Source organism: Mytilus galloprovincialis, chromosome 11 (assembly GCF_965363235.1).
Source record: "Mytilus galloprovincialis chromosome 11, xbMytGall1.hap1.1, whole genome shotgun sequence".
Taxonomy (NCBI): Eukaryota; Metazoa; Mollusca; class Bivalvia; order Mytilida; family Mytilidae; genus Mytilus; species Mytilus galloprovincialis.
Window position 1 is genome coordinate 53,297,808 of NC_134848.1, and position 19,710 is coordinate 53,317,517.

The window sequence follows — 19,710 nt, forward strand, 5'->3', positions numbered from 1 at the left end:
GGAGCATTTAGTTTTTTGGTCTGTGCGACCGTCCGTTCGTTCGTACATTCGTTCGTCCGTCCGTTCGTCTCTTCGTCTGTCCCGTTGAGGTGAAAGTTTTTGAACAAGTTAGTTTTTGATGAAGTTTAAGTTCAATCAAATGATCTTTCTAATTTTAATGCCGAATTACAGGTTTGATCACCAAATTTCACGGTCCACCGAACACAAAAAATGATAGTGCGAGTGGGGCATCTGTGAACTATTGACACATTATTGTAATTTCGTGAACTATTGACACATTATTGTAATTTCGAAGTTTCAGAAATTTTATTTATTTCAGGCTCAACTTACAGACATTGATGGCACTCCTATCACATCTTATGCACAAGGCATTTTACAAATCACAGTATTCTCTAACGAAACGATTACACCTCAATACTACTACGATCCTACCGAACTCAGTTACAAATTAAATGACATTCATTTGAATGTCTCAACAGCAGGAATCATATCAGAATTAATTAATATACCAGATAATGCTACTAAAATCCGAATAAAGGTATTTTTAAAGTATGGTTTTTAAATATATAATATGATATAGGTCAAATGATAGGTTTACTATATGTTTACGCCGATGGATAATTTACTGGGGAATCATTTATTTTTATAAAACGAAGAAAACTTTCTGAGATATTTGATTGCGTGGTTTTGCTAAAATCTACATACACATCCAATGAAAATTGATATCAAACGAATATTACTGTTGAATCATTTATTTTCGAGGCTACCATATTTAATGAAATGATGAAAACTTTAGAAGACATTTAATTGAGTGATTTTGATAAAGTCTGCATATGAAACTCAAGAAAATTGGTATCCAACTAATATGAGGCAGGCATAACCTGTGAATGGGGACGAAGTCTGTATGTATTATTTTCTTACCTCAAAAATGTTAATAAAGGAAACAGAAATACCGTAACGTTCCCGATTTCGGTTCTGTGATGAGGGATTTAGCTGTGACGTTGTTTAAATTATGACGTCATGTTCAATGTAAACAAAAGAAACGCTTCCAGCAGGTAACGTTTTTTTCAAATCAAACAATTATTAAAAATGAAATTGTATTGAGTTCCAATCTTATATTTTACTAGACTGATACATATAATTTTCTTTTCGAAGTCTCATGCAAACAAGACAGATTTCTGCACAAATGCGGGGAAAACCGGAACAGGAACTAGATCTGAAAAAAAGTTAACGATTTTGAGTTCATGAGTAGAATGAAAAATTCGGGAAATTTTCCCGATTTTTTTTTTTTTTTTATTGATTTTTCTACCGTAATTGCGGACTTCGTCCCCATATTAGATCAATGTCATAAAAATAATATGAGGCAGGCATTACCTGTAAATGGGGACGAAGTCTGTATGAATTATTTTTTTGTAACTTAAATATTAAATTTTGTTTAAAAAAAAAAGAAACGGAAATACCGTAACGTTTCCGATTTTGGTTCTGTTGTAAGGGATTTAGTTGTGACGTTATTTAAATTATGACGTCATATGCAATGTAAACAAAGAAACGCTATCATCAGGTAACGTTTTTTCATATCAAGGAATTATTAAAAATGAAATTGGTATTGCGCGTTCCTTCCTATTTTATACTAGACTGTTAAATATATATTTTACTCAAAGTTTCATACAAACGAGACCGGAAAAAGGAAGTACATTGTACATTTCTGCGCAGGTCCGGGATTTCAAAACACGACAAAAAAAATTTGAACGATTTTGAGTTCATTAGTACAATGAAAAATTCGGGAAATTTTCCCGTATTTTTTTTTTATTGAATTTTCTACTGTTATTAGGGACTCCGTCCCCATATTAATAACCACAGTAGTTTAGATGATCAAAAATGTAGATGTAACTTCAAATAATTATATCATCGATAAAAACGGTGGCAAACATGTCCTCGTTATATGATCAATGTTCACTATTGTTTGTCATGATCTAGAGAAACTCTCTCATCTCTCTGCTAAACATCTCTTGATTTTATTCATCTCTCACTTTTCTATAGAGTGACTAACAAACTCAAAATATGACTAAACTTTCTTTATCAAATGGAATCATGTGTCATTTGTATACCTGTAATACAGAAGACAATATAATAGTGTCCTACACAATAAATATATAACATGATGCATTCTCTAATCATTCGTTACGGTCTTGATTGGGTCCTTATTTTCTGTTTTCGCTCATATATTTGGTACGTTCTCTCTATACGATATCTATTTTTACCATTATTATACGTTATTTAAAGGTTTAAATAGTTATCAAAGGTACCAATAAACCCTCTTTGTTTTCATTTTTTAGATGTTTGCACAAAAGTTTTCATTAATCTATGGCTGTGCCTAAGTATTTCACAGATTTTTTATATGTATAATTTTAGTAGTAATATATATCTATCAAACTTTCTTCAAATATCTTAAATTATCGGTGTTTTACGATTTGTTTTTGATCTTCCAGACAGATAATTTCCTTTCTCAACGGATTCGAGCGATCTGAAAATTATCGCTAGAAATTAAAGGTGCAAGTGGCGTTGTCAATGAAATTGACAAGAAATTGACTTAACGTCGTTATAGATAGAATAGCGATAAAATGATTAGTATTGGTCCTTGAAACTCGATTTCAATGAGATGATCACTGATAATCTTAAAATATAAGTCATTGCTTTTTATTGGACACTCGAAATTTGAACATTTTTATTTGCATTTCATAAGGCCAACTACAACATGTGATAACATTAGCAACGGGTGTTAATACTTAAGGTGGTATTGGTGTCTCCCACCATCTCGAATTGTAAAAAACAGAGAACCTAAGTTCCAGATTTTCTATCAAGTTAGCAAAATTTGATGCAGGAATGCAGATATTTAATGTGGATTTTCATTTAAAAGAACCAATTTGTAAGAATATAATTAAACGTACGGTGACCCTATCTTTTCAGTCGCATTTAGAGACAAATTTCGCGACGTCATTTGGACAATTGTGTATACTATCAAATACTTAATTCTCTAACTAAATGGCATATATACTGGTTCATCTATACTTTCACTATTGATGTTCGAACAAATAAATCTGAATCCTAACAAACTAAACCTTTCAATATCGAACCTTAGCAGTTAAATTGATTCAAAATATAAGTACTTGTACTTAGTTTTAACCATTTCAAAAAATTATTATTCATATGTGTAAGTAAATTGTCCTTATTGAGTACTGTCTATTCGGCGGAGAACACCAAAGCATTGACATAAGTAGATCTATTGCCACAACATACATTACACTCTCTTGAAATTACATTCATTTTACTTTCTTTTAACAATGATTAATTTTGAATATTTTCTGTTTAGATATATACATGATGTAATGTACTTTTTATTATAATAATTCAAAAAAGAATTTATATCTATAATCAGAATTGAACAGTACCAAATAAGAGCTAATGTTCTATTTACTTCAGATTTCCTTCGACAATATTGCGGAAGATATGGAGGTTCGAAAATATCTCTCAATAAGCAACAGTTTTATTCAACTAAATGTACTATCTAAACAAATTATGGTAAGTAAATTAAACAAAGTCATAAGAAAACTGAATTGTAAGATGTTTTGTTGAAATAGTTGATGCTTGTTTTATTTAAATAAATGTACAGTCTAAACAAATTGTAATAAGTAAACTAAACAATGTCATAATAAAAATGAATTGTAAGTTGTTTTGTTTAAATAATTGATGCTAGTATAAAAGTTAAAAGAACAAAGAAACCTCAACAAAAATTAATAACTTTGGATTCATTTAATTCGTGAATAAAGGAAATCTTGTATGTTCGTGTATAATTAACTTCCTGGTTCTGCCGATGTATGTATACAAGCCTATTAAAAATTTGTCATGCGTTACAAATTTAATTTCGTGGTTTACCTGTACCCACGAAATCCACGACTATTGGTATCCAACGAATAATCTTGAAGCCACAGTAAAACATCTTGATATGTCGAGCGCAAGTCTACAATATACATGAGAGGAAACCGTAGAGCGAGCAATGCAAAGAGGTCAGATTGTTTACATCTATGAACGAACACAATATACCTGAGATGAAACCGTAGAGCGAGCAATGCGAAGAGGTCAGAATGTTAACGTCTATGCATGAACATGGTGCATCTGGGATAGTCTCTGTATAACAGAATTACATCTTTCTGTTAAGACATCGTTTTTAGTAAAGTTGCGTTTTCGTAATGTATACCCAATATCTCCTTTTTAACGTATGTTTAAGGAGTAATAAGACTGGTGTCACATGTGGAGCAGAATAGACAACTTTTGAGTTCGATTCATTTCCGTCACAGACTTTGGTTTTAGTGAACATCAATCGTCTGTTTAGTGGCGTCGTCACTTTTGTTCCAATGTTGAGCGAGTGTTAGGAATACTATAAAGCCATATTGCTAGAATTATTCGGCAAATCCAATTCTCAAGATTGTCTTTCACTACTGCTGTCATTATGGAATTGGGATTATGTACATACAGAACAAGTATTATTTTCAAGTTTATCCTGCACAATGACGATCACTACGACGCTTGTAGAACGTTTTTAGTACAGTGATACATGCGATCCCCTTTATCTGGTAAAAGACGTCATAAAAGCACGCTTAATTGACGAGTTTTTTTTTCTAGTGACGGACAAACTCGAAAGTAGTATATTGGCCTACTTTTCCAGATCACATGACACCATAATCTGTTTTTCGTAAGGTTGGAATTGCTCAGTTTACAGATTTGTATGTTGTGTTTTGTGGGTTTTTTCTCTCTCGTTTTTTTTTGCCTTTGGATCTCAATTTGTCTTTGAATTATAGGTTTACATATCCCTTTGGTATCTTTGGTGATATTATGAGTTTACTATCATCAATAAGGGTTTAACTAAAAAATGGCTATTATTTATTTTGAATTTATTGAACCATAAAATGTATTTTTGGCTCGTCAAATTGATAAATCCGCGAAGAGTCAAAAATTAATTTTATGGTTCAATAAATTCAAAAGAAATTATGGCCATTCATTATAAATAAATGCCCATAAAAAATAAGTCTCAAAGAACTTTTTATATTATTTATATTAACAATAACAACGTACACACATGTTGACGTATGAATGCACAACGTCAGAGTTGGCGTGTTGCCCTAAAAATTGACGACGACATTGAAAATAAAATTAAAACTTAAAACCACCAAGAAGACAGTAAAAACACCAAATGTATTTATACACAAATACTATTAAAACCGAAGACATGTATCACCGTAAAATTAAAATAACAAGCAATAAAACAAAAAAGCAGAGGTGGTATGATTGCCAATCAGACAACTGTCCACAAGAGACCAAAATGACACAGACATTAACAATTATAGGTCACAGTACGGCCTTAGGTATAAATTACACGAGGGAATGCATTCACAGTTTCACAGTGCCATGATAACTACAAAAATAAGACTAGTATCATATTTTGAGGAAATTCCAGGTTAAGTTTAATGTTGTTTTAAATTTTGTTTTGTAAAGCTCAAGGTGAATTTTGAATACCTCATACAACACAGTTCAATTTTTGTTTATGTTTTTGAGCTTTTAATTATGTCATTATATCAAAGACTTTCTGCTGTAAATTTACCTTGGAGTTCGGTATTTTACTTGTTTCACCTTTTAAATGGTTTTTAAATATACCATGTACAACACCAGCTTAAATAGTATATATCTATCCACATCTCAAATAATATAACAATACATGATTCATAAATAGGATAAATTTCGAACCATCTTTTTTTAATCATAGACAGGTGATAAAGCAGACTTCAGCATTCAGTCAACAGGACCTTTATCATCAGTTGTTGTTCAGGTAAGGAATTTGTGTAAATTATCATACTTTTAAGCTGCCTTTAACAAGTTGATCCAAACTTTTATTCGAGATTGTATAACTTTTATAACACGGTTTGTTATATACATGAAACATGTTTCTGAATCAAAATATTTAAAAAAAATCTTTATAATCCCCACTTTAACTGATTATTATGTGCTTTCAGTGGTCACTCATAAATAAATTGAGAATGAAAATGGGGAATATTTCAAAGAGACAAAAACCAAAAGAGGAGACAACAGCCGAAGACCCCTAATGGGTCTTCAACACAGCGAGAAAATACCGCATCCGGAGGAAGTCCTCAGCTGGTCCCTAAGATATATTGTGTACTTGTTCAGGGAAAATGGACGTAATATTTAACGCCAAAATGTATAAATGAACTAAAAAAAAAAAAAAAAGTATAATACTTACTAAGGCCAGAAAACAGGCGCAAAAATGCTGCGGGGTTTAACATGTTTAGTGAGAATCAACCCTCCCCTATTACATCTAGCCAAAATAGAATAAAGAAACACATAGCAATACCCACAGTAAAACTCAGTTTAAAGAAGTCCTTATCCGATATCAGAATATGTACCAAGAGAAACTAAGCAAAATGGCAATGAAACATTAATTAACAATTGACTGTTAGCAGTAACTGTCATGCCAGCTACAAACCTCAATTAACTGATAGAAAGACTGTGTCTCCAGCATAGGAGCATCAGGTAAAATCCATCTCGTTAGAGGTTAAGTATTATTCCATAATAAAATATATGAGAAGAACATAACCCGTATCATGACCCTATGAGTGAATCAATATTTTAGAAACACTAAAATATGCAATGCTTAATGACCTGACAACAGTATCGTAACAGGTTTCGATGTTCATCTTAGGATATAAATCGTCTTATATTTATTAAAGCATGAAAAACACTTTCTTATCTTTATTTTTATTGAAGTGTTTTTTTTTATTGGCAGCTTTTTGTTCATGGAAATATCCTATATTCCAACATAATCAATGGTATGCAACAGAAAACAATTAATTTTAGTATAACTATTTCCAAAAACATGGGTCCCGAGTGTACTGTGATGGCTTACTTTGTTCGTCAAGATGGTGAAATCGTTATCGACCATGCATTGATACATGTTGATAGTATTTTTGGAAACCAGGTAAACCTATAATTAAGATAAAAAAGAGTACCAGAATATGTTATTTGATATTAGTCAATGGGTATCATTACCAATTGAATATAAAAAGAGTTGCCATATTCCTGGCATAACTACAAAATTGCATACTAAATTTTGTATTCAACTGACACCTGTGAAATGTTGTGTTCGAAATGTACTTAATGTGTATATATCAATAAAGCAGACAAATAAGATGTATGAATTATGATTACTTAACACATGTATTCAATTGAAGGTAAACTGATGCATTGAGAGTTTAATATGACATTAGAAGTCGAGATGTTCATTTATTGAGGCTATACATATATTGAAGTTAAATGGCCTTTTTACACGAACGCATGGGTAAAAAAACAAATGGTTTAAAATTAAACGTCAGAAACGCATTTCTTTTTATCCTTTTTTTGTTATTAATATCATTATCAAATTCTTTATCCTAAACTACCCACACAAAGTACGAACTCTCAGCCTCTCATGCGTACTTGTACGATGTTTCATTTGAACAACACTGTTAGAATTTTGATTGTAAGATTTAGAAACCAATTGTTTGCTATAAATTTTTCTCAAGTACATTAAAGCTTTGACCTTAGTATAACGCATTACAAATATAACCGTTGATACTGGATTCTGACTCGGTTGAACCACACGATTAACAAAATATTTAAACGACCACTTTTTATGCCCAAATAATGGGCTAAATGTTTCTGGTATGTGCATCCGTTCATCTGTTCGTCCCGCCAAGTAATTGGTCGAGGTAGTTTTTGATGAAATTGAAGTCCACTCAACTTGAAACTTAGTAAAAATGTTTTTTTAATTTTAATGCCAAAACAAGAGATTTCCCAAATTTTCACGGTCCACTGAACATAGAAAATGATAGTGCGGATGGGACATTCTTGTTATATTACCGTTCTGTTTGTTTACAAGTCAAGTCACATGTATGTACGTGTGTAATCACGTTTGACATGTCAAAAAAAACTAAACGAAAAATAGAAACTAGGATTTGAATTTCATATTTGCGTTAGACTCACGTTTTGTTTACAAAAGACCCATTAATGACGCCCGAATGAAAAAATGTCAAAAGGCTAAATAAAGAACGAAGTTGAAGATTATTAAGTATCAAACATTTCCTAATAAAGGTTTACAGCTAAGATAATCTATTTTTGAAGCAACAACAGTTTATCTGTCGACAACAATGTATAAATTGAGTCGAGATTGTCGGTTTCATGTTTTACCAGGTCTCTATAAGGTTCAACCAATCAAACGCCAAACCAGGAGATAATGTGACAATTAGTGTTGCTGCAGACCCCAGTTCCTATATATACATGCTCGTTGCTGACGAAAGTTCTTCATACCTTCGTGAAGGAAATGATATCACGGAAGAACAGGTAAGTTAATTTCGAATAACAGAGACAGTGAGTCCTGTTTAAATTGAATCTGTTCGGAACTGAAGATTTTATTCGGTTTTGGCCGATTTTCGGTTTTATCAGATTCACGATACAATTTGATATGACAGCTCTTTAAAACGTGTTAATTTTATACAGGTTTTCGATTTATGTAGGATTCGGTTTAGCCAGGTTTCACTGTACCACCATCATACCACATTTATGAGCAACACATGTCTGTCCTAAAAGATATCAAATTGTCAGACACTCTTAATATATCACCAATCATAGTGTGCCAACATGTTATTAATGCTCTCAGCGCTACAAATGACAATACTTTCAACTAAGAAATAAATATAAAAAAGTATGAATCTTGACCTTTTCCTCCTCGTCATATATCAATCAATTAATAATAGAAACGGTACCGTATAATGTATAATGAAAAGTAAAAAAAAAAAAACCAAAAAAAGAAAAATATTTATTCCAAATTAATTTAAAATTATACCTTTCTCAAACTGATCCATATACAGATTTATCGCATACGAACGGCTAATGTGATAACGCTATAAACAAGATAAACTTGTAGATATCATTGAACAGCATAACTACTATTATTTTAGTTACATAGCGTGTTAGTGACCTAATACGATATATTCAGGGTCAGTACATTCCATATGGGGTGCTAAATCACAGCCAAACATTTGAAATCCGATAGATTATCATTTATCTTTTTATGTTTGTCTTCTTGTATTTATGGTGTTGTTTTGTTCAACGAATTTGTGTCTTTATATAGAATGTATTTTTTTACCAGGTAGTAACGTGTAATATAATTATTCCTTTGTTTCTTCCAGGTTATAAGTAATCTGCACTTTATAAATGATAGGAGGTTTGACAATAGAAATTATGCGTGCGTGTTGTTGGTATGTATTTACGATATGTATTTGACCTATATTTCTGACATCTTAGATAATATAGTTTTGTTAATGCGTTTTACCTGCAGTGTTTGTTCTGGTTAATGGTTGACAAAATAATATGGTTAGTGCAACATTGTTATATAAGATAACACACAGGATAGAAAGTAAAAGAAAACTAAACAAATTATATGCGTCAGTGAGATAGAGAGGGTAGCTATCAATTGGAAAATTGAAATTCTAAGAAAATGCCATACCAACTACAGTCGTCAAATCACTTCATAAAAAAAAACTTACGATCTAAAACCCGAACCAATAACAATCCGAATATAATTAGTGATCAGGACGGGTGAAAAGATCCGGGTTCACCTGTGCAACCCGTCGTTTTGCTTATGCTTATAACTCATTCGTTCCTAAGTTTCATTGGCATAAATAACTTGAAGCAAATATTGAGTTCAAATTTACTGCATGTAAACCAGATTCTTACATTTTGACGTCTGACCGTATGTCGTAAAGGTGTGTCTATACTCACAAAAGTTGTTGTGGTGTTTCCACAGCCTTTATTGACATTCATTATGGTAAATCTTAAATATAATTACATTGTATGATTTGTTTACTATAATTTGTCATTGATAATTCTAGTCTTGTATGCGGATTAACTTAGAAAGCCTTTAATCATATCAGGTATTTTGAACTTTCGAAAATATTTCTCTTTATTAGGGTTTATCATTTAACATTATAACAGATCATGACGACATCGACAATTCCCACATACAATGCCGTGACTAGAGATTTATTATGGAATCACTAATAAAACTATTCAAATATAGAATAAAATATTCAACAAGTGACTGAACAACACATTAATTTTCGAATATGCGTGAAATTTGCGTGTAATTTGGTAACGATTTCAATATTTTTTGATACTTATATCAGGGGATTGGTTATTGAGATTTCTCTAATTCTTCGTCAATTTATCACTTTCTGCACCCATTGTATAAAAAAATTAATCAACGTGTTGTTCGTTTGATCTCAGTACTTTATTGATTAAAATCCGATTATGACGTCGTATTATCTTGCGTTCCTCTGAATTTCCTATTGTGACGGCATGAAAAAAGGCGACCATGCCTAATGACGTCACATAGAAAGAACACATCTTTTTGCAGACCATTCGAAAAAAAGGAATACGTTTGCCTGCATTATGGAGGAAAATCATTAGAGAAACAGATTCCACCACCAAGCCTCGCGTTTTAAATTTGAAAATTTAACTGTCTCGAGTGGATAAATATCGTATTACACTCAATGCAGTGGTAGAATCTATATTTATATACAGATATATATTGATATCTCTTATTTTCTTATGTGAATTCGCCTTTTCAGAATCTGAAGGACTATGGAAAATCTCATTGTTCGTACACCAAAATGATAATAACGTTACATGTACGTCATTGATTGAATTTCATTTGTTTGGAACGTTTTCAACCACTCACAACGTTTTGATGTACGCTTTAGAAAATATTACCCAGAATGCGTTATATCCTTAAACGGCCAAATATAAGATGAGAAAGGTTAAAAACTACAAAAACAAAGGATGTTTCTAAAGGGGAAAAACCTTTAATTAGGATGACAAAGAAATACGGAAGACTCTGATATGTACGACAGATTTTAACTTGGGGAAAGTGTTACACTAGAGTGATTTTTACGTCACTTACTTCTGGGATAGATAACCTTTGATGAAATTGGCCAAATTTGTTGGAATTTTGGTCCTCAATTGTCTTCAACTTTGTACTTTTTTTTATCCGTTTTAACATTTTTTGATTCGAGTGTTACTTATGAGTCTTTTGTAGACAAAACGCGCGTCTGACGTTGATTAAAAAAATAATTCCTGGTATCTATGATGAGTTTATTTTCGCCGTCTTTTTTTAATTGTTTTGTTGTTCATTTAAAGTAATTGTTGGATTGTGTGTTCGAACACGTTAAAAAAAACACCAACATGTTCTTATATTATGGTCAATTAACGCCTAATCATGTAGGTGAACATGTTTGCATATACATGAAATCTATTATTTGAATTTAGAGATGAATGTATTGTTACTGTAATGAAATTGACATAAAATGCATTCCCAGGTCATATTTAACAGTGCTTTGTAATTCTGTCTTCAAAATTTCAAAAATATATAAGCTTAGCAACGGGTCTATTATCGTTTTGACTCATAAACTGGTGGAAGTCGGCAATTTCGATTACTCTTTATTTTCGCTACATCAATTCCTTAATAAAGTTGAAAGCGTATGAGTAATATCGCGCTAGGAAACACATTGTTCTTCTAAGGCAATGTATGCAATACTTGCGCGCCATTTTCTTTCCTTTTGATTTTTTCTTTGTTAAAAGACAGATTCATAATATGTTATTGTTCATTTTAACCCCAACGAACAGACTGACAAATATATTTTTCTCTATTGTCGGTAAACTCATAATATATACCAGGATTAATATTTTGTACGTTAGACCCGCGTTTTTTCTGCTAAAAACTCACCAATGACGCTCAAAAAGTAAAACGGCACATTAATGTACGACGCTGAACAGCATTGATGACCCAAATTTTTGTTTTAGCTTTTTCATGTAATCCGTCGATTCGCGACTTGTAACTGTGTTATGTGACACATATTATTTTTTTTTTTTAGAAGAGATGAGTTTATAGAGTCCTCTTGCTTTAGTTCCTCTCGAGAACCACTGTTTTTTCTTAACATTAAAAATTAGCGGTACCTTTGGTTCAAGACACCAACAAACTCATAATGATAAGATCATTAAGAAGAACAACATCAGGATTCAATATGTGGCTTTTTTTATTTGAAATGTTTTCAGACGTTATTAACAATCTTTCACCTCTTTTTTTTTTTTTAGCTTATTGCGAGGATAAAATTTCCAACTGTGCTGATTATGGGTATACAGTCTGCATAGACCCAAAATATACAGCATGGACGGTGGAGAATTGCCAGAGAACATGTTTTAAATGTCAGATAATAACTAGAATACAGTCTTTTCAAGGGTTAGGTACGATTACAAGTGTACATGTAAAGCATTAAATGCTAACCCTTTCAATGCACCTGAGATCACCCTTGGTTTTTGGTGAGGTTCGTGTTGGTCAGTCTTTTGTTTTCTATGTTGTGATTTACATACTGTTCTTTTACCTCGATATACTTTTTTAGCATGGCGTTGTCAGTTTGTTTTCAATGCGAATTTTAATCTTTATTAGGTCTTTCCACTTTTCTGTGGAAAGACCTATTGTTTTTCTTCTGATTTTTTTTCCTTCCGCCTAATTTTATTCTTGTGATAAATATTTGTTTCGCAATATGTCGCTTAGGTATTTGGTATATGATATCGAACAGTTTATGCGCTTTTGAAATTTACCCTGCGTAACCGAATACTTTTCTTTGTAGGAGTTATCTCCCCAAACACTGTTTTCCTTGTGATCACAACTCCTTCGCAACCGTAAAAGATTATGACAAATTTATTTTATAAAATTGCTCGTTATATCCTTCGCATGATTTGTCCAATCTCGACCGAAGCAATATGAACGCTCCATATGCATGATAAGAGAGTTATTTCCCTTTTTGTATTTGAAATTTTGAAATGTATTTTAAACTGGAACACCATAAGTGATAGAGACCTAGGATCTTTTGATTTGAGGTCCTTGGTCCAAAAAGATGAAAATTAGGTCAAGGTCAAAGGTCAAGGTCATATTCTAATTTTTGAATTTGTCTTATTTTCACTCATTTTCATTAACCTTATAAGATATCGACAAATTATTTTGTATAAATTGTTAGTTGCGACATGTGGTAACTAAATAATTTTAGTTGAAAGGGTGCGTAAACAATGAATGGGAGTTTTAGCCCCTATCATATCTTAAATTATGTTTAAAGTGATATCACTTATTAACCATACATATTAGAGACTAGGGTCTTTTGATTTGAAATCCTCAGTTTGTGACCTTGAAATTGAGGTCAAGGTCATAGGTTAATTTAACGTTCTAGATTTTGACCTTTGCTTTAAATTCATATCTATACATCACTAAAGCCATATGAACTGACATTTTAGACTGATTTTTTATATTTTAATATCAAAATAGATATAAACTGGTGGAAAGGCCTTCAATTGTTCTCTGAACAATTGGTTTTTAATTTTATATCTTTTGTTTTCTCACTAGGTATAATGTAAAAACATGTTAAAACCAGCTTTCGCACTGATAGAGTTGTAATTTCTAAGGAAAGTGGTGGTTAGTAGACACCGAATTTATCATCGTCGGAATTATTCTATCAGACGAGAATTTACAAATAAGTTCCAGTATATCTGAGTCATAAAAGCTTACAGTATTTTTCTTCAAATTCATTTCTTTTTTATGTGAAAAAATCAAGAGGTAGTAAATAATCGTACCGTCTTATAGAAAAGGAAAAACTACAACCAATCCTTACCCAAGTATTTTGTATTGGCTACATCAATCGATGGAGACGTCCTTACATTGGTATCATGTAACTAGCACATGTCTTGCTATATGTTTCTAAATATATTTTTTTTATAAGTATATCACAGACAACACAAAGATGAACAACCCGATAAAATTTCTTAACAATTCTATGATACCTATCAAATAATAATATACATTTCATTAGGAACTATCATTTGCTCTTTGTTTTTATTACATGTACCTTCTGTTAGTATTTTTTCTCTCTACATATAAATACTTGTAACTCAGTCAACCATGTTCGTCAAAGTTTCATATAATTACTCCCCAGAACGTAATACTAAAATTAAATTAAGGACTGAAAGTATTTATACATAATATTTATGGTATAAGAATTAAAGGCGCACATAAGTAAGCTGCCTACTAAAACCAATAACAACAACAATCGTACCGTCTGCCAAAATTTATAATTCAATTTTGTTTAAACATGTGTTGAAGATAGTTCGTGTTGCTATTAGTGTTAAGTGTTGGTCTTTAAGCTATTTATTTTTCCAAAATCTGCATTGTTATACGGAGAAGAGTCTTGTCTATCACTTTTCATGAAAAACGTGATTTTTTTCAGTTTTTTTATTTCACATCCGGTCAAATTTCAGGATTAGATCAATCTATATTTTAACGTTTTTTTGGGGGGAATAGAAATATGGTCACTTGATCTTCTTCCGACTGGCAGTAAAACGCTTGCCGAAGTGGGGCGTCCGTTTGGCTGTGCGGGATGTATCAAGTTCGCAGTCACTTCCGGTCAGATTGGGGAATTTAAATCCGATGCCTCGTGTAAAGAGAGTGACACGCTCTTTGCACGTAAAGAACCCTTGCAACAACTCTTTAAGGGGTCCGTATGTGGCCTGTTGCAAGGCAACATTTCTGACCCTATCCAATATACCTTCATTTTCCAGTTGCAGTCCAAATTTCCCCGACCATCTTCCCAGATGGCCTCTAATATTTCAAGACCTACCTATAGTATTTATTGTGAACTTGTTCTCGTCCTGAATATGCATGAAATATTTGCCACTGGACGTTAAGCAACCAACACTCAATCAATCACTATATTTAGTCACGTTCTTATTAACAATCCGGTAGACTCATGTACTTTGCCATTTCTTGAAATAAAATTTAATTAATGTTTGAGAGTAACCTCCGACATTATTGTTGAAAAGGAAATGGAAACGGGGAATGTGTCAACGACACAACGACCCGACCAAAGGGCGAACAAGAACTATCTTTAAAAAAGATATCCGACGTATTTAAATTTGAGTATATGTTTAAAACTATCATTTCGATTTAACATTTAAATAACGTTTACTCTGTTTGTGTTCAGTATTCTCGGTCCTCGTATCTTTCTGTTTACATTCTCCAAAACCCCGCGGAAATCTCACATGCGTAGGTGCGTTCTAGAAGTCATGTACGTTCGTACAACAAAGTTTATATTGAAAATTATATAATTGTCCCGAATAAACTGCTTTATGGATGCAATGAGCTATTGGAGAAACAATTATTTTAATAAAAATATAAATCTTTGTAAGATCTAGTTCAAATATTTATAGTTTTTCACTTGCTCTCAATCACGATATAATTAACGAGACGTTTTTTCAAACACAACCAAATCACCCACCATGACAGCATTTTGTCCAATCACAGAAAAGATTTCGAGCATGCGTATTCTGTTGCCATAGTTAAGCGTCCCTAAGTTCAAAGGGCACAAACCGAAACTATACCGACTACGTCGAAAAAAAAACCCAGCACAAGACACCAATGGGTCTTCAACAGAGTGACTAAAATGTTGCACTCGGATGCGTGCTTCAGTTGGCCTTCTAACAATAATGTATTCTAGTTCAGCAAAACTAACACCAAACTATACATCGAAACAAACAGATAAACTAAAATTTAAAAAAATACAAATAAGAGTAACAAATGCTAGACGTTCCAAGCTTGGGACAGACAGGCGCAAATATGCCGGAGGTTAAACATGTATAGTGAGATCTCCTCCTCCTCTAATGCCAATGGAGAGTAAAAAACACACAGTAATACGCAAAGTAAGACTCTGTTGAAAAGAAGTCAGAGTCCTAATGATAAACATAAATTCATCTATGACGTACTTCTTTCGCTTTGTAAACAACACTGTGATAAAATTCTCGATATATATATACTTAGCGCAGACTCCGTGGTGTACATAATAATGGCTGTTACAATATTCTTCCCACGTAAATCCACATGTATTGAAACCTATTTGCAAACCCTTTGCCGATTTTATTGTTTTAAACATTGCAGTTAAAAAAAGACAAAATCACTTTTATTCTTATTCGGATGCATAATAAAAAGAAGTAATGGGCAAGACCAACAAAATAAAAATAAAATAAAATTCCACGAAAGTCTATTAATGTTTTTGGCGCATAATGTAAGTCATTTCAAAACATGACGTCATACAAATGAAAACGCTAGAGTTGAAAGTTTTCTGTTACGTGAACCATTGAAATGTTGTTAACTATTGTATTAAAATTGATTATCAAGGTAGGTTTTGTTTGATTTTCTATTCTATCATGTGTATTGCATTATTCGCATACTTACTGATTTCAGCAAGTCAACATGGCGGCTCCTTAGTTACGAAATGTTAACTTTGAATTGGACGGTAGTTTACGAGAAAAACATGTAAAGCAAAATGACAATTGTTGGTTTTGAGAATGGAACAGATTTTTATTTTAACGGTTATTCACGAAATAATCCATGCAAGCAATGGATTTATTAGAATGTTTGAGCTTTATCTAACAGGGAGTAAAAAAGAACATCCACATACACAGCTTTACCCACCCTCGCTTCAGTTTTTTTAATGATTGTATTTGTCCTATTAGAATCGAAATAATTCAGTGGAAGCCATAGGTTATTGGAAATTTGCACATGGCCTTGGCCGTGATATGCGTTAATTTTATCCCTGCCCAGGCCATGTGTAAATAATCCAATAATCTATGGCTTCCATGAATTATTTGTTAATTAACAATAAAGGACTACTAGACATTTGCAGACACTGTCATACACCTACGATTAGGATTATAGTTACACTTACAGGTAACATTTAAATCTTGGGCTTTCTCAAAGTATAAAAATAAACCGTCGATCCAAAAAAATGTTACGATAGTGAAGATTTTCTGTAGTTGAACAACGATCTTTTCTAATATATTTGCAGCAATGCATTATCATTAATTATTGTGTACGGTGTTATCCTGGTTGAAAATGCTGTAACGGTACGAAGTATTATAGAATGAACTTCTTTAGCATGTTTAATAACATTACTCTGAAAATAAATTTAAAATGAGACACACAAAATATCGCAAATGTCGTTGCAGTAGCTAGATTGCGACAATTGCTGACAAAAGTCAACAATACTTTGTGTTAGGAAAGGTACAATCAACCATGAAGCATGTCAGCATGTTTATGCTAAGACATATTTTCTCTTTTTTTTTCATTTTGTTATAAAGAGAATGCGGAAGTACAGCGGACGGGTGTTTTTGAGCTATTTATTCTTCATGACATTTCACGTTCCGTCCGGTACTATTTAGAAATCTTTTATTTTTCATGAATCGAACAAACACTTTTGTCTACGTTTTTGGTTTCAATAGATAATAAATCACTATTCGACAAAAAAACCCCAACAAAACCCAGTTATCAACAAACTTCTCTTAGTCAGAAATATTTTTAAGACTGTTCGCCAGACTCAGTTGAAATGTAAGAATAGGTGTACTCAAATAGTTACAACTTTGCAATCTTTGCTTTCAACAGCAACAAAAAAAAAAAAGACAAACGATGTGCCAAGTTTGTTTTTGTGATGCAATTATTGTAATAGAGATCTTAGAAATCATTATGTATGGACATTTTTTTTTCGCAGTGTCGATAAGTATCTACCATGAACATGGGTAGGACTAGTTTGCTCGAAATATGAGCTTTAAACACTGTTCCGAGACTGGTACTATTTTATGGAATTGTAATATAGAGTAGTGCACTGACAATGCAGGGGTCGATCAAGCCATTTCCAAAAGGGGATTCAACCCAAGATAAAGCGGGGGGAGGGGGGGGGGTCAACATGTAAAAAAATAGTGGGTTGAATCTAGTTTTATGACTAGCCGAACCTCCACCCTTTATGGCAATATTGAATATACCGCTTAAATTGCAACATTACACGATAAGAATACAGTACAAATAAATGCAAGAACACACAAAACAGAGACATACATAAATTATTATTACCCTATTGAAATGAAAATTCACTCTTTAAAAAAACAATTGTAATAGATAATGAATGGAGACAATCGAACTTTACAACTCGAAGATATACCGACAAAACTATGTCAAAAACGATAAGATGAACAATAGTCTATAGAATAAAACACTCAGAGTTCTACGACTGAACACTATCCTAACTACTAGTAAATGCCGTTGAAGAAGCACTTAGCTTGGCCAGGACGTCTAATTTTATCAGACTAAGCACATGTCCTCTGTAAAAGTCCAAGTCGTACACACGACTTCCATAACAGTAAATTTGAAAACAACAAAAATCATTTTAACACAATTTTATAGAATCACAACTTAATGCAATAAAGAACGTTAACGCAATCCGTTTATGTTATTCCAGACAGTTATTGCAGAGATAGAATATCGAATTGTAAAGATTTTGGACAAAATGTATGCTATGGTGCGTACAAATCATGGGCAAGGGACAATTGTAAAGGATATTGTGGATTTTGCAGTAAGTAAAAGCTTTAATTGGAACATATCTACGAACTAATTTATAATTGTGGTTGTATCAATTTATATGATATCATTTCTTATTTCACATTTCTGTCTAATCGTCCATCATAATGATTATTTCTACCTCAGGAATAGTTTACATTAACTGTGAATTTTGAGTCCTCAACCCTTAAACTTCGTATTTGTTTTGGCCTGTTGTTTTTTTTTATTCGAGCGTCACTGATGAGTTTTTTGTAGACGAAACGCACGTCTGGCGCAACAAATACATACTTTCATCCTGGTTTCTGTGATGAGTTACATATAATAATCCGATACTCAGTGGAAATAGTACATGTAAATAGTTTTATAGTTTCGCAGATTAAACCTTGTATATACTTAAAATAAAAAATATAGCATCCTGACGACGATAAATAATAAAAAAAACATAAGGTGAACAATATTATTGATGTCATTTGGATATTGTTAGATTAGGTTACAAGTTAGCACTTATATTGCAGTGAACAAACAAATTTAGTTCAACATTAACAAATTTCGTTCACGTGCTGATCATCATGAAAAAGTCAAATTCGTAGATCGAAAATTACTGACAATGCCATGGCGAAAAAAAAAGGACAAACAGACAAGTAATAGTACACTAGACACAACATAGAAGAATAAAGACTAAGCAACACGAACCCCACAAAAAAATGGGGATGATCCCAGGTGCTTTGGAAGGGTAAGCAGATCCTGCTCCATTTGTGTCACCCGTTGTGTTGATCATGTTATAACAAATCAGGTAAAAATAGTCTACTTCGGTAGGTCACATTCGTGAAAAGAAAACAAACGACAATTTAGTAACGAAATAAGGAACATATCCGATATGATCTATGAAACATATACATATGTATTTCAAAACGGTCAAACAACTCATGATGGCGTTCGTAAAATTAATGAAGGAATGATTTCAACTTCACCATTTGGAAATCTTGATTTGCGTTAATGAACATTCTATTTAATTGCAACCAATGTAATACAAAAGGGAGGCACGTCTTAATTACAAAATGGGTATATTTCCTTCATTGGTACAATAATAAATACTCTGTTATCTTTGGTTCAATTGGTAC

At 32.4% G+C, this 19,710-nt stretch overlaps 1 protein-coding gene across 4 annotated transcripts in view; it reads left to right on the top strand.

Moving 5' to 3' along the window:
* Nucleotides 1-19,710, top strand: part of LOC143052378 (CD109 antigen-like) — a 160,107-nt gene that overhangs the window by 14,844 nt on the left and 125,553 nt on the right. For all 4 annotated transcript variants that reach the window (XM_076225384.1, XM_076225386.1, XM_076225383.1 and 1 more), the window contains exons 12-20: nt 320-538; nt 3,481-3,579; nt 5,819-5,881; nt 6,854-7,045; nt 8,296-8,445; nt 9,294-9,362; nt 10,074-10,134; nt 12,256-12,405; nt 18,492-18,605. In XM_076225384.1, the coding sequence (XP_076081499.1) occupies nt 320-538; nt 3,481-3,579; nt 5,819-5,881; nt 6,854-7,045; nt 8,296-8,445; nt 9,294-9,362; nt 10,074-10,134; nt 12,256-12,405; nt 18,492-18,605 (1,117 nt within the window). The remainder of the gene's footprint in view (nt 1-319; nt 539-3,480; nt 3,580-5,818; nt 5,882-6,853; nt 7,046-8,295; nt 8,446-9,293; nt 9,363-10,073; nt 10,135-12,255; nt 12,406-18,491; nt 18,606-19,710) is intronic.